At 53.7% G+C, this 15,093-nt stretch overlaps 1 protein-coding gene across 1 annotated transcript in view; it reads right to left on the reverse strand.

Annotated features, from left to right (window-relative positions):
• Positions 1-3,671: 3,671 nt before the first annotated feature.
• Positions 3,672-15,093, reverse strand: part of LOC139266995 (zinc finger protein 271-like) — a 57,599-nt gene continuing 46,177 nt past the window's right edge. Inside the window, exon 3 of the mRNA XM_070884628.1 lies at positions 3,672-4,109. Within this exon, the coding sequence (XP_070740729.1) occupies positions 3,672-4,109 (438 nt within the window). The remainder of the gene's footprint in view (positions 4,110-15,093) is intronic.

Raw genomic sequence — 15,093 nt, forward strand, 5'->3', positions numbered from 1 at the left:
AAGGCCAATAAATCCACGGGCCCTGATAGTCTGCATCCCAGAGTACATAAGGAAGTGGCCCTACAAATAGAAGATGCATTAGTGATCATTTTCCACAGTCTATCAACTCTGGATCAATTCCTATGGACTGGAGGGTAGCTAATGTTACACCACTTTTTAAAAAAGGAGGGAGAGATAAAACGGGGAATTATAGACCCGTTAGCCTGACATCAGTAGTGGGGAAAATGTTGGAATCAATTGTTAAAGATGAAATAGCAGCACATTTTGAAAGCAGTGACAGGATCGATCCAAGTCAGCATGGATTTATGAAAGGGAAATCATGCTTGACAAATCTTCTAGAATTTTTTGAGGATGTAACTAGTAGAGTGGACAAGGGAGAACCAGTGTATGTGGTGTAGTTGGACTTTCAAAAGGCTTTTGACAAGGTCCCACACAAGAGATTGGTGTGCAACATTAAAGCACCTGGTATTGGGGGTAATGTATTGACGTGGATAGAGAACTGGTTGGCAGACAGGAAGCAGAGAGTCGGGATAAATGGGTCCTTTTCAGAATGGCAGACAGTGACTAGTGGGGTGCCGCAGGGCTCAGTGCTGGGACCCTAGCTATTTACAATATACATTAATGATTTAGATGAAGGAATTGAGTGTAATATCTCCAAGTTTTCAGATGACATTTAGCTGGGTGGCAGTGTGAGCTGTGAGGAGGATGTTAAGAGGCTGCAGGGTGACTTGGACAGGTTAGGTGAGTGGGCAAATGCATGGCAGATGCAGTATAATGTGGATAAATGTGAGGTTATCCACTTCGGTGGCAAAAACATGAAGGCAGAATATTATCTGAATGATGGCAGATTAGGAAAAGGGGAGGTGCAGCGAGACCTGGGTGTCATGGTACATCAGTCATTGAAAGTTGGCATGCAGGTACAGCAGGCAGTGAAGAAGGCAAATGGTATGTTGGCCTTCATAGCGAGGGGATTTGAGTATAGGAGCAGGGAGGTCTTACTGCAGTTATACAGGGGCTTGGTGAGGCCTCACCTGGAGTATTGTGTTCAGTTTTGGTCTCCTAATCTGAGGAAGGACGTTCTTGCTATTGAGGGAGTGCAGCGAAGGTTCACCAGACTGATTCCCGGGATGGCAGGACTGACATATCAGGAGAGACTGGATCGACTGGGCCTGTATTCCCTGGAGTTTAGAAGAATGAGAGGGGATCTCATAGAAACATATAAAATTCTGACGGGACTGGACAGGTTAGATGCAGGAAGAATGTCTCCGATGTTGGGGAAGTCCAGAACCAGGGGACACAGTCTAAGGATAAGAGGTAAGCCAGTATTGAACCTTGCAGTACCCCACTAGTCACTGCCTGCCATTCTGAAAAGGACCTGTTTATTCCTACTCTTTATTTCCTGTCTGCCAACCAGTTCTCTATCCACGTCAGTACATTACCCCCAATAATTTTGCACACTAATCTCTTGTGTGGGACCTTGTCAAAAGCCTTTTGAAAGTCTAAATACACCACATCCGCTGGCTCCCCATTGTCCACTCTACTAATTACATCCTCAAAAAATTCTAGAAGATTTGTCAAGCATGATTTCCCTTTCGTAAATCCATGCTGACTTGGACCGATCCTGACACTGCTTTCCAAGTGCGCTGCTATTTCATCTTTAATAATTGATTCCAACATTTTCCCCACCACTGATGTCAGGCTAACCAGTCTATAATTCCCTGTTTTCTCTCCCTCCTTTTTTAAAAAGTGGTGTTACATTAGCTACCCTCCAATCCATAGGAACTGATCCAGAGTCTATAGAATGTTGGAAAATGACCACGATGCATCCACTATTTCTAGGGCCACTTCCTTAAGTACTGTACGATGCAGACTATCAGGCCCTGGGGACTTATTGGCCTTCAATCCCATCAATTTCCTGAACACAATTTCCTGATTAATAAGGATTTCCCTCAGTTCCTCCTTCTCACTAGACCCTCGTTACCTAGTATTTCCGGAAGTTTATTTGTGTCTTCCTTCGTGAAGACAGAACTAAAGTATTTGTTCATTTGGTCTGCCTTTTCTTTGATCCCCATTATAAATTCACCTGATTCTGACTGCAAGAGACCTATATTTGTCTTCACTAATCTTTTTCTCTTTACATATCTATTGAAGCTTTTGCAGTCAGTTTTTATGTTCCCTGCAAGCTTACTCTCAGACTCTATTTTTCCCCTCCTAATAAAACCCTTTGTCCTCCTCTGTTGAATTCTCAATTTCTCCCAGTCCTCAGGTTTGCTGCTTTATTTTAGCCAATTTATATGCCTCTTCCTTGGATTTAACATTATCCCTAATTTCCCTTGTAAGCCACAGTTGAGCCACCTTCCCCGTTTTACTTTTACGCCAGACAGGAATGTACAATTGTTGAAGTTCATCCATGTGATCTTTAAATGTCTGCAATTGCCTATCCACCATCAACCCTTTCAGTATAATTCTTGTCTATCCTAGCCAATTCACATCTCAAACCATCGAAGTTACCTTTCTTTAAGTTCAGGAATCTAGTCCTGACGGAAACTTATGTGGCCTCATTTCTTTGTGTGACTAATCGAGAGGCTGTTAATGACTTTAATAAGTGGGAAAGAGGTGAGAAATACCATTAGTAATGCCTCAAATCTCCCTGAACTGCAATCCTTTGATTTCTGTGTTGTAGCCATCTTTCCATCCATTCTGCTGCTTGGCCCTTCACTCCACACGGCCTGAGCTTGGTCATCTTGTAGATCTTACACACTTACCAGCTGGTTACAAAACAGAAAATAAAGAGTAACGGTTAGCAGTAGCTACTCAGACTGGCAAATGATGAGAAGTGGTGTTCCACAGGAATCGGTGCTGGGACCACTGTTGGTCACCATTTACATAAACAATTTGGCTTCAGGAATCGGAAGTACAATTTCAAAATTTGTCGATGAAACCAAATTAGGAGGTAGGGTTAACACTGAGCAAGACTGTGACAAAATGCAAGAAGACATTAATAAACTTGTACAATGGGCGTGTAATTATCAAATGAATTTCAGTATAAATCACTCGAAGGTGCTATGTTTTGTTAAGAAGAATAAGAAGGCCAGACACTACTTGGAATATAAGTCAAATGGGGCAGAGGAGCAAAGGGATCGAGGGGTACAGATACACAAATCACAAAGTAGCAATGCAGGTTAATACAGCCATGATAAAAGCAACAAAGCACTGGGGTTCATTTCTAAAGAAGCCTTCTGTTTCGTGCTTCAGAGCTCTGAACCATGGAAGAGAGCAGCTGGGACACATCTTACAGGCCGCGAGATTAACCCACACGGCAACTTTGCTGTCAGTGAAGAGAGACGAGAAAGACCAAAGAGCAGTTAGCCCCTCTCAGTGTGGCCCTGACGGACTGTGTCCAGGCTGAAGTTCTGCTCCCCCCTGTACGATCCTCCCACCAGATTGTCCTTTCTCAGCTCTAGCCAGGTGTTGCTAAACACTGAGGTGGGAAAGACAAAAATCCACAGCAATGTGTTTAAAACAAAGCTGATTTATCCAGAATATTAAACTCTAGCCCAGTTATAGGATTATTAACATCAGCAGAAACAAACCCCAACTGTAAGAACGAACATGGTTCATTCCAGGATGTGATTAACAGCACCAATAACAGCAGAATCCAACCCCTGCAGTCACTTGTGAACTCGCTGGTGTATCAGCAGGTTGGATGAACAGGTGAATCCCTTCCCACACTCGCAGCAAGTGAACGGCCACTCCCCAGTGTGAACTCGCTGGTGTATCAGCAGGTTGGATGAACAGGTGAATCCCTTCCCACACTCGCAGCAGGTGAACGGCCACTCCCCAGTGTGAACTCGCTGGTGTATCAGCAGGTTGGATGAACAGGTGAATCCCTTCCCACACTCGCAGCAAGTGAACGGCCTCTCCCCAGTGTGAACTCGCTGGTGTATCAGCAGGTTGGATGAACAGGTGAATCCCTTCCCACACTCGCAGCAGGTGAACGGCCACTCCCCAGTGTGAACTCGCTGGTGTTTCAACAGGTTGGATGAGGTAGTGAAGCCCCCCCCCTCACATACAGAGCAGGTGAATGGGCTCTCCCCAGTGTGAGTGCACTGGTGTACAATGAGTTCAGATGAATGCCTGAATCCAGTGTCACAATGAGAGTACCTGAACGGTCTCTCCCCCATGTCAACACGTTGATGGCAGCTCAGTTCCCCAGGACTTTTATAAACACTTCCTGAATTCGGGCATTTAAAAGGTCTCTCCCCAGTGTGAACTCGCTGGTGTCTCAGCAGGGTGGATGACTGTGTGAATCCCTTCCCACACTCGGAGCAGGTAAACATGTGTACCGTTTCTCCCCACTGTGAACGGGGCTTTTTGCTTCCATGTTCACAGGCCGATGAATCGAGTGACTCTGTCAGATCTTGATGTGATGTTTGGTTTGAGCTTCCAGTCTGCTAATCCTCCCCCTTCTAATACCCTGCAAAATTAATTTTAAACAGGAAAAAGGAGCATGAGAAAGAACCCACAAAAAAACAAAGATAGGTTGTGAAATTGAGCTTAATGAATCTGGTCATTTGTGGGGCCGGCACTAGACAAAGGTGATGATCAAAGCTGCCGGATTATCGTAAAAACCCAACTGGTTCACTAACTGTCAGCTGGCCCTACACCAGACTCTGGCCTTTATGCGAGGAGAGAGAGAGGTTGGACGTTGGAATTCAAAAGAATGAGAGGTGATCTTATTGAAAAGTATAAGATTATGAGGTGGATTGACACAGTGGATGCAGAGAGGTTGTTTCCACTGATAGGGGAGACTAGAACTAGAGGGCATGATCTTAGAATAAGGGGCCGCCCATTTAAAACTGAGATGAGGAGAAATTTCTTCTCTCAGAGGGTTGTAAATCTGTGGAATTCGCTGCCTCAGAGAGCTGTGGAAGCTGGGACATTGAGTAGATTTAAGACTGAGATAGACAGTTTCTTAACCGATAAGGGGATAGGGGGTTATGGGGAGCGGGCAGGGAAGTGGAGCTGAGTCCATGATCGGATCAGCCATGATCGTATTAAATGGCGGAGCAGCCTCAAGGGGCCGTATGGCCTACTCCTGCTCCCATTTCTTATGTTCTTATGTTATGTTCTTATACATCTGCAACTCGACCAGAACTTTGACAGAACATACAAAACATGCAATTTCCACCGAGGGCAAGGGCAGCTGTTGCATGGGAGCACCATCATCTCCAAGGTCCCCTCCAAGTCACGCACCATCCTGACTGGGACATATAATCACCATTCCTTCATCGTCGCTGGGTCACAATCCTGAAACTCCCTCCCTAAGAGCACTGTGGGAGCACCTTCACCACACGGACTGCAGCGGTTCAAGGCGGCGGCTCACCACCACCTTCTCAAGGGCAACTGGGGCTTGGCAATATATGCTGACCTTACCGTGAAGCCCATATCTCAAGAATGAATAAAAAATCTGTATATGTAAATTGGATTAAAAGTCTCTACAGAAATACCTGTTCCTAAAACAATTCTTTTACACTGTGCGGACAGGGTGTGTTTAACAATCTAATCTCCCCCAGAACCCACCTCCCCGGACAGGCCCACTGGGCAATTATTGGTCTCACTGGGCCCAGAACCCACCTCCCTGGACAGGCCCACTGGGCAATTATTGGTCTCACTGGGCCCAGAACCCACCTCCCTGGACAGGCCCACTGGGCAATTATTGGTCTCACTGGGCCCAGAACCCACCTCCCTGGACAGGCCCACTGGGCAATTATTGGTCTCACTGGGCCCAGAACCCACCTCCCTGGACAGGCCCACTGGGCAATTATAGGTCTCACTGGGCCCAGAACCCACCTCCCCGGACAGGCCCACTGGGCAATTATTGCTCCCACTGGGCCCAGAAGTATTGGGGGTGAAACCCAGCAGCTTCTCCTCCATCCCCACTCCAGCGCAAACTGCTGCAACAAACAGAGCCTCCCGCACCCAGCGCCCAGCGAGGCCCATAATTGCTCGCTCTGTGTTTCCAGGCTCGGTTCTGTGAGCAACGCCTGCAATAAAACAACAGCCAAATACTGCGGGTGGGCGGGAGCGGGAGATTAATAAACTGCGGGTAGGGGGGAGATTAATATTTATAGTTAAAGGGACAGTCTAGTTTTCTTCCAGTGTCGGAGGACTTTACTAACAGAGCTCCCATTAACAGTCGCTCCCTTCTGTATGTGCAGTGATTGTAAAGCTGTATATTTCAGTGACTGGAGCCTTTCTAAAATGTTTCACTGTTTTTGATGATCCATTTGACTTGCTTCTTTAATTTGGAAAGACTTCAGAATTTTGCAGTGTGACGAAGGTTTTGTTTAAAGGTGGAGTAACATTTCTTTCAAAATATTCTGTTCTAACCTTCCCCCAACCCGCCAAATTTTAGAACACTCTGCACTACTGACTGGGAAGGGCCGAAGTTCGAGTCTTGATCTGGGCGGTTAGTGGATCTCAGCCAAGGCAGCAGTTCACTATTACAATCACTATCATTAATGAAGTAGTACTCGGTAAAATAATGGGACTAAAGGCGGACAAGTCCCCGCGACCTGATGGCTTACATCCTAGGGTCTTAAAAGAAGTGGCTGCAGAGATAGTGGTTGTAATTTATCAAAATTCCCTGGATTCTGGGGAAGTCCCAGCAGATTGGAAAACTGCAAATGTAATGCCACTATTCAAAAAAGGGGCAGACAAAAAGCAGGAAACTATAGACCAGTTAGCCTAACATCTGTAGTTGGGAAAATGTTGGAGTCCATTATTAAAGAAATAGTAACAGGACATTTGGAAAAGCAAAATTTGGTCAGGCAAAGTCAGCATGGAGTTATGAAGGGGAAGTCATGTTTGACAAACTTGCTGCAATTCTTTGAGGATGTAACGAACAGGGTGGATAAAGGGGAACCAGTGGATGTGATGTATTTGGACTTCCAGAAGGCATTTGACAAGGTGCCACACAAGATAAAAGTTCACGGGGTTGGAGGTAATATATTGGCATGGATAGAAGATTGGCTGACAAACAGAAAACAGAGAGTCGGTATAAATGGGTCATTTTCCGGTTCATTCTCTGGTTGGCAATCAGTAACTATTGGGATGCCGCAGGGATCAGTGCTGGGACCCCAACTATTTACAATCTATATTAACGACTTGGAAGAGGGGACTGAGTGTAACTTTGCTGATGATACAAAGGTGGGAGGAAGGGTAATGTGTGAGGAGGACATAAAGAGGCTGCAGGATTACATAGACAGGCTAAGTGAGTGGGCAAGAATTTGGCAGATGGAGTATAATGTTGGAAAGTGTGAGGTCATGCACTTTGGCAGAAAAAAATCAAAGAGCAAGTTATTATTTAAATAGAGAAAGATTGCAATGTGCTGCAGTACAGCGGGACCTGGGGGTACTTGTGAAACATAAAAGGATAGTATGCAGGTACAGCAAGTGAGCAGGAAGGCCAATGGAATCTTGGCCTGTATTGCAAAGGGGATGGAGTATAAAAGCAGGGAAGTCTTGTTACAGTTGTGCAGGGTATTGGTGAGGCCACACCTGGAATACTGCGTGCAGTTTTGGTTTCCATATATACAAAAGGATATTCTTGCTTTGGAGGCAGTTCAGAGAAGGTTCACTAGGTTGATTCCGGAGATGAGGCGGGTTGACTTATGAGGAAAGGTTGAGGAGGTTGGGCCGCTACTCATTGGAATTCAGAAGAATGAGAGGAGATCTTATCGAAACGTATAAGATTATGAGGGGGCTTGACAAGGTGGATGCAGAGAGGATGTTTCCACTGGTGGGGGAGACTAGAACTAGAGGGCATGGTCTTAGGATAAGGGGCCACCCATTTAGAACCGAGATGAGGAGGAATTTCTTCTCTCAGAGGGTTGTGAGTCTGGAATTCGCTGCCTCAGAGAGCTGTGGAAGCTGGGACATAAAATACATTTAAGACAGAAATAGACAGTTTCTTAAACGATAAAGGGATAAGCGGTTGTGGGGAGCGGGCAGGGAAGTGGAGCTGAGTTCATGGTCAGATCAGCCATGATATTGAATGGCGGAGCAGGCTCAAGGGGTCTTATGGCCTACTCCTGATCCTATTTCTTATGTTCTTATGTAAACAGCAGTGTGATAATGACCAGATAATCTATTTTTGTGATGTCGATTGAGGGATAAATATTGGCCAGGACATCGAGGATAACTCACTTTCTCTTCTTCAAAATAGTGCCGTGCAATATTTAACATCCACCTTAGAAGACAGACGTCTCATCTGAGAGATGGCACCTCCGACACTGCAGCACTCCATCAACACTGCACTGGACTGTCAGCCTAGACTTGTGTGCTCAGGTCCCCAGAGTGGGATTTGAACTCTCAACCTTCTGACTCAGAGTGAGAGTGGTACCAACTGAGTGGGAGAATTCAGGAAAGGGTAGGTTCAAAAGCAATAAGAGAAATGTCTAGGCTATAGAGCAGAGTAGTGATCTGGGTAAAGATAAGCAGAATGGGTCAGGAAGGGACAGAAATATTAATAAAGGTAAAATGCCATTAGTGACAAAAGTGATACCAGGGAAAAATAGAAAATAGTAAAAGCTGAAGGCACTATATCTCAATGCACGAAGCATTCACAACAAAATAGATGAATTAATAGCGCAGATATAAATATATAGCTTTGATTTAAGGATGCGCTTATTTGTACTGCAAAAATGGCCACCATGCTCCATCCTTTGACTGTGATTGGTCCCCTTGGAGGATAAGCCGCACCCTGAAATTTCACAAGAATGTGGAACTGGAACCAACCAGGCCAAGGTCTCGCTGACTTTACAAATTGTAACTTAATCCACTTTGACTTCCGGAAACGACAGAGGACAGAGCTCTCCAGAAGACAGCAAGGGCCAGCCAAAGTGCCTTACCCCAGTCCGTACATCCCTCCCCCAGCAACATGCCTTACCCCAGTCCGTACATCCCTTCCCCAGCCAAAGTGCCTTACCCCAGTCCCAGTACATTCCTCCCCCAGCCCAAGTGCCTTACCCCAGTCCGTGCATCCCTCCCCCAGCAACATGCCTTACCCCAGTCCGTACATTCCTCCCCCAGCCCAAGTGCCTTACCCCAGTCCGTACATCCCTCCCCCAGCCCAAGTGCCTTACCCCAGTCTGTACATCCCTCCCCCAGCAACATGCCTTACCCCAGTCCGTACATCCCTCCCCCAGCCCAAGTGCCTTACCCCAGTCCGTACATCCCTCCCCCAGACAAAGTGCCTTACCCCAGTCCGTACATCCCTCCCCCAGCAACATGCCTTACCCCAGTCCGTACATCCCTCCCCCAGCCCAAGTGCCTTACCCCAGTCCGTACATCCCTCCCCCAGCAACATGCCTTACCCCAGTCCGTGCATCCCTCCCCCAGCCAAAGTGCCTTACCCCAGTCCGTACATCCCTCCCCCAGCAACATGCCTTACCCCAGTCCGTGCATCCCTCCCCCAGCCAAAGTGCCTTACCCCAGTCCGTACATCCCTCCCCCAGCAACATGCCTTACCCCAGTCCGTGCATCCCTCCCCCAGCCAAAGTGCCTTACCCCAGTCCGTACATCCCTCCCCCAGCCCAAGTGCCTTACCCCAGTCCGTACATCCCTCCCCCAGCCCAAGTGCCTCACCCCAGTCCGTACATCCCTCCCCCAGACAAAGTGCCTTACCCCAGTCCGTGCATCCCTCCCCCAGACAAGTGTCTTACCCCAGTCCGTACATCCCTCGCCCAGTCCGTACATCCCTCCCCCAGACAAAGTGCCTTACCCCAGTCCGTACATCCCTCCCCCAGACAAAGTGTCTTACCCCAGTCCGTACATCCCTCCCCCAGACCAGTGTCTTACCCCAGTCCGTACATCCCTCGCCCAGTCCGTACATCCCTCCCCCAGACAAAGTGCCTTACCCCAGTCCGTGCATCCCTCCCCCAGACAAAGTGCCTTACCCCAGTCTGTACATCCCTCCCCCAGACAAAGTGCCTTACCCCAGTCCGTACATCCCTCCCCCAGACAAAGTGCCTTACCCCAGTCCGTACATCCCTCCCCCAGACAAAGTGCCTTACCCCAGTCCGTACATCCCTCCCCCAGACAAAGTGCCTTACCCCAGTCCGTACATCCCTCCCCCAGACAAAGTGTCTTACCCCAGTCCGTACATCCCTCCCCCAGACAAAGTGTCTTACCCCAGTCCGTACATCCCTCCCCCAGACAAGTGTCTTACCCCAGTCCATACATCCCTCCCCCAGCAACATGCCTTACCCCAGTCCATACATCCCTCCCCCAGACAAAGTGCCTTACCCCAGTCCGTACATCCCTCCCCCAAAGTGTCTTACCCCAGTCCATACATCCCTCCCCCAGACAAGTGCCTTACCCCAGTCCATACATCCCTCCCCCAGCAACATGCCTTACCCCAGTCCATACATCCCTCCCCCAGACAAAGTGTCTTACCCCAGTCCGTACATCCCTCCCCCAGATAAGTGTCTTACCCCAGTCCGTACATCCCTCCCCCAGATAAGTGTCTTACCCCAGTCCGTACATCCCTCGCCCAGTCCGTGCATCCCTCCCCCAGCAACATGCCTTACCCCAGTCCGTACATCCCTCCCCCAGACAAGTGTCTTACCCCAGTCCGTACATCCCTCCCCCAGACAAGTGTCTTACCCCAGTCCGTACATCCCTCCCACCATACATGGGGCATTGTGTGTGGATTGTTAACAGGTTTATTGGGTATGAAGGGAATAGTGACGGTGTCGTGACTTCTGGATTTCATTGACTCCAACAATGTTCCTTGTAGGGGGTCGAAAGAATGTGATCCGTCTTCCCTGAGTTACCCCTTTCCCCCCCGCAGTCGCTCTCTCTCCTCAGCCTCTCTCTCCCCCCCCGCAGTCACTCTCTCTCCCCTCAGCCTCTCTCTCCCCCCCCCCGCAGTCACTCTCTCTCCCCTCAGCCTCTCTCTCCCCCCCCGCAGTCACTCTCTCCCCTCAGCCTCTCTCTCCCCCCCCGCAGTCGCTCTCTCCCCTCAGCCTCTCTCTCCCCCCCCGCAGTCACTCTCTCCCCTCAGCCTCTCTCTCCCCCCCCGCAGTCACTCTCTCTCCTCAGCCTCTCTCTCCCCCCCGCCGCAGTCACTCTCTCTCCCCTCAGCCTCTCTCCCCCCCCCCGCAGTTGCTCTCTCCCCTCATCCCTCTCTCTCCCCCCCCGCAGTCGCTCTCTCCCCTCAGCCTCTCTCTCCCCCCCCCCGCAGTCGCTCTCTCTCCCCTCAGCCTCTCTCTCCCCCCCCGCAGTCGCTCTCTCTCCCCTCAGCCTCTCTCTCCCCCCCCGCATTCGCTCTCTCCCCCCCCAGCCTCTCTCTCTCTCTCTCTCCCCCCCAGCCTCTCTCTCTCTCCCCCCCAGCCTCTCTCTCTCCCCCCCGCAGTCGCTCTCTCTCCCCTCAGCCTCTCTCTCCCCCCCCAGCCTCTCTCTCTCTCTCTCTCTCCCCCCCAGCCTCTCTCTCTCTCCCCCCCAGCCTCTCTCTCTCCCCCCCCGCAGTCGCTCTCTCTCCCCTCAGCCTCTCTCTACTCCCCCGCATTCGCTCTCTCCCCCCCAGCCTCTCTCTCTCTCTCTCTCCCCACCAGCCTCTCTCTCTCTCCCCCCCCAGCCCCTCTCTCTCCCGCCCCCCCCCCCGCAGCCTCTCTCTCTCTCCCCCCCAGCCCCTCTCTCTCCCCGCCCCCCCCCGCAGCCTCTCTCTCTCTCTCTCCCCCCGCAGCCTCTCTCTCCCCCCCCAGCCTCTCTCTCTCTCTCCCCCCCAGCCCCTCTCTCTCTCTCTATCCACCCCCAGCCGCTCACTCCCCGCCCCCCCTCCGCAGCCTCTCTCTCTCCTCCCCAGCCTCTCTCTCTCTCCCCACCCAGCCTCTCTCTCTCTCCCCCCCCAACCTCTCTCCCTCCCCCCCAGCCTCTCTCCCTCCCCCCCCAGCCTCTCTCTCTCCCCCCAGCCTCTCTCCCTCCCCCCACAGCCCCTCTCCCTCCCCCCAGCCTCTCTCTCTCCCCCTACCCAGCCTCTCTCTCCCCCACCCAGCCTCTCTCTCTCTTCCCCCAACCTCTCACTCTCTCCCACCACCACCCAGACTCTCTCTCTCCCCCCACCAACCAGATTCTCTCTCTCTCCCCGCCCCCCAGACTCTCTCTCTCTCCCCCCAGCCTCTCTCTCTCCTCCCCAGCCTCTCTCTCTCTCCCCACCCAGCCTCTCTCTCTCTCCCCCCCCAGCCTCTCTCTCCCCTCCCAGCCCCTCTCTCTCCCCCCCCAGCCCCTCTCTCTCCCCCCCCAGCCTCTCTCTCCCCTCCCAGCCCCTCTCTCTCCCCCCCAGCCCCTCTCTCTCCCCCCCCAGCCTCTCTCTCTCCCCCCCCCAGCCTCTCTCTCTCTCTCCCCCCCAGCCCCTCTCTCTCCCCGCCGCCCCCCCCCCCCCCCGCAGCTTCTCTCTCCCTCCCCCCAGCCTCTCTCTCCCCTCAGCCTCTCTCTCCACCCCCCAGCCTCTCTCTCTCTCTCCCCCCAGCCTCTCTCCCTCCCCCACAGCCTCTCTCTCTCCCCCCCCAGCCTCTCTCTCTCCCCCCCCAGCCTCTCTCTCTCCCCCCCCCCAGCCTCTCTACCCCCACCCAGCCTCTCTCTCTCTCCCCCACCACCCAGACTCTCTCTCCCCACACCAACCAGATTCTCTCTCTCTCCCCACCCCCCCAGACTCTCTCTCTCTCTCTCCCCCCACCCCCCAGACTCTCTCCCTCTTCTCTCCCCCCCACCCTCCAGACTCTCTCCCTCTTCTCTCCCCCAGCCTCTCTCTCTGCCTCAGACAAATATCATTGGCTGGAACCGGCTCCACACGTTGCGTCCACTGCCTCCGATCCATCGGCCAGGACCAGCTCGAGTGGCAGTGTGAATGAAGAGAGCAGCAGCGGGGAGAGTGAGAGCACACCCAGCACTGGGAGAGGGAGAGCCCAGGGACACACCCAGCACTGGGAGAGCCCAGGGACAAACCCGGAACTGGGAGAGGGAGAGCCCAGGGACAAACCCAGCACTGGGAGAGGGAGAGCCCAGGGACACACCCAGCACTGGGAGAGGGAGAGCCCAGGGACAAACCCAGCACTGGGAGAGGGAGAGCCCAGGGACACACCCAGCACTGGGAGAGCCCAGGGACAAACCCGGAACTGGGAGAGGGAGAGCCCAGGGACAAACCCAGCACTGGGAGAGGGAGAGCCCAGGGACACACCCAGCACTGGGAGAGGGAGAGCCCAGGGACAAACCCAGCACTGGGAGAGGGAGAGCCCAGGGACACACCCAGCACTGGGAGAGGGAGAGCCCAGGGACAAACCCAGCACTGGGAGAGGGAGAGCCCAGGGACACACCCAGCACTGGGAGAGGGAGAGCCCAGGGACACACCCAGCACTGGGAGAGGGAGAGCCCAGGGACAAACCCGGCACTGGGAGAGGGAGAGCCCAGGGACACCCCCGGCACTGGGAGAGGAAGAGCCCAGGGACACCCCCGGCACTGGGAGAGGGAGAGCCCAGGGACACCCCCGGCACTGGGAGAGGGAGAGCCCAGGGACACCCCCGGCACTGGGAGAGGGAGAGCCCAGGGACACCCCCGGCACTGGGAGAGGGAGAGCCCAGGGACACACCCGGCACTGGGAGAGGGAGAGCCCAGGGACACCCCCGGCACTGGGAGAGGGAGAGCCCAGGGACACACCCAGCACTGGGAGAGGGGGAGCCCAGGGACACACCCAGCACTGGGAGAGGGGGAGGGAGGGACACACCCAGCACTGGGAGAGGGGGAGGGAGGGACACACCCAGCACTGGTAGAGGGGGAGGGAGGGACACACCCAGCACTGGGAGAGGGGGAGGGAGGGACACACCCAGCACTGGGAGAGGGGGAGGGTGGGACACACCCAGCACTGGGAGAGGGGGAGGGAGGGACACATCACGCGGTGTGAGAGGGGGAGGGAGGGATACACCAAGCGGTGTGAGGGGGGGCCCAGGGACACACCCAGCACTGGGAGAGGGAGAGCCCAGGGACAAACCCAGCACTGGGAGAGGGAGAGCCCAGGGACACACCCAGCACTGGGAGAGGGAGAGCCCAGGGACACACCCAGCACTGGGAGAGGGAGAGCCCAGGGACAAACCCGGCACTGGGAGAGGGAGAGCCCAGGGACACCCCCGGCACTGGGAGAGGAAGAGCCCAGGGACACCCCCGGCACTGGGAGAGGGAGAGCCCAGGGACACCCCCGGCACTGGGAGAGGGAGAGCCCAGGGACACCCCCGGCACTGGGAGAGGGAGAGCCCAGGGACACACCCGGCACTGGGAGAGGGAGAGCCCAGGGACACACCCGGCACTGGGAGAGGGAGAGCCCAGGGACACCCCCGGCACTGGGAGAGGGAGAGCCCAGGGACACACCCAGCACTGGGAGAGGGGGAGCCCAGGGACACACCCAGCACTGGGAGAGGGGGAGGGAGGGACACACCCAGCACTGGGAGAGGGGGAGGGAGGGACACACCCAGCACTGGGAGAGGAGGAGGGAGGGACACACCCAGCACTGGGAGAGGGGGAGGGAGGGACACATCAGCACTGGGAGAGGGGGAGGGAGGGACACATCACGCGGTGTGAGAGGGGGAGGGAGGGATACACCAAGCGGTGTGAGGGGGGGCCCAGGGACACACCCAGCACTGGGAGAGGGAGAGCCCAGGGATACACCCAGCACTGGGAGAGGGAGAGCCCAGGGACACACCCAGCACTGGGAGAGGGAGAGCCCAAGGACACACCCAGCACTGGGAGAACCCAGGGACACACCCAGCGACACACCCAGCACTGGGAGAGGGAGAGCCCAGGGACACACCCAGCACTGGGAGAGGGGGGAGCCCAGGGACACACCCAGCACTGGGAGAGGGAGAGCCCAGGGACACACCCAGCACTGGGAGAGGGGGAGCCCAGGGACACACCCAGCACTGGGAGAGAGGGAGGGAGGGACACACCCAGCACTGGGAGAGGGGGAGGGAGGGACACACCCAGCACTGGGAGAGGGAGAGCCCAGGGACACACCCAGCACTGGGAGAGGGGGAGGGAGGG

This window comes from Pristiophorus japonicus, chromosome 7 (genome assembly GCF_044704955.1).
Source record: "Pristiophorus japonicus isolate sPriJap1 chromosome 7, sPriJap1.hap1, whole genome shotgun sequence".
Taxonomy (NCBI): Eukaryota; Metazoa; Chordata; class Chondrichthyes; family Pristiophoridae; genus Pristiophorus; species Pristiophorus japonicus.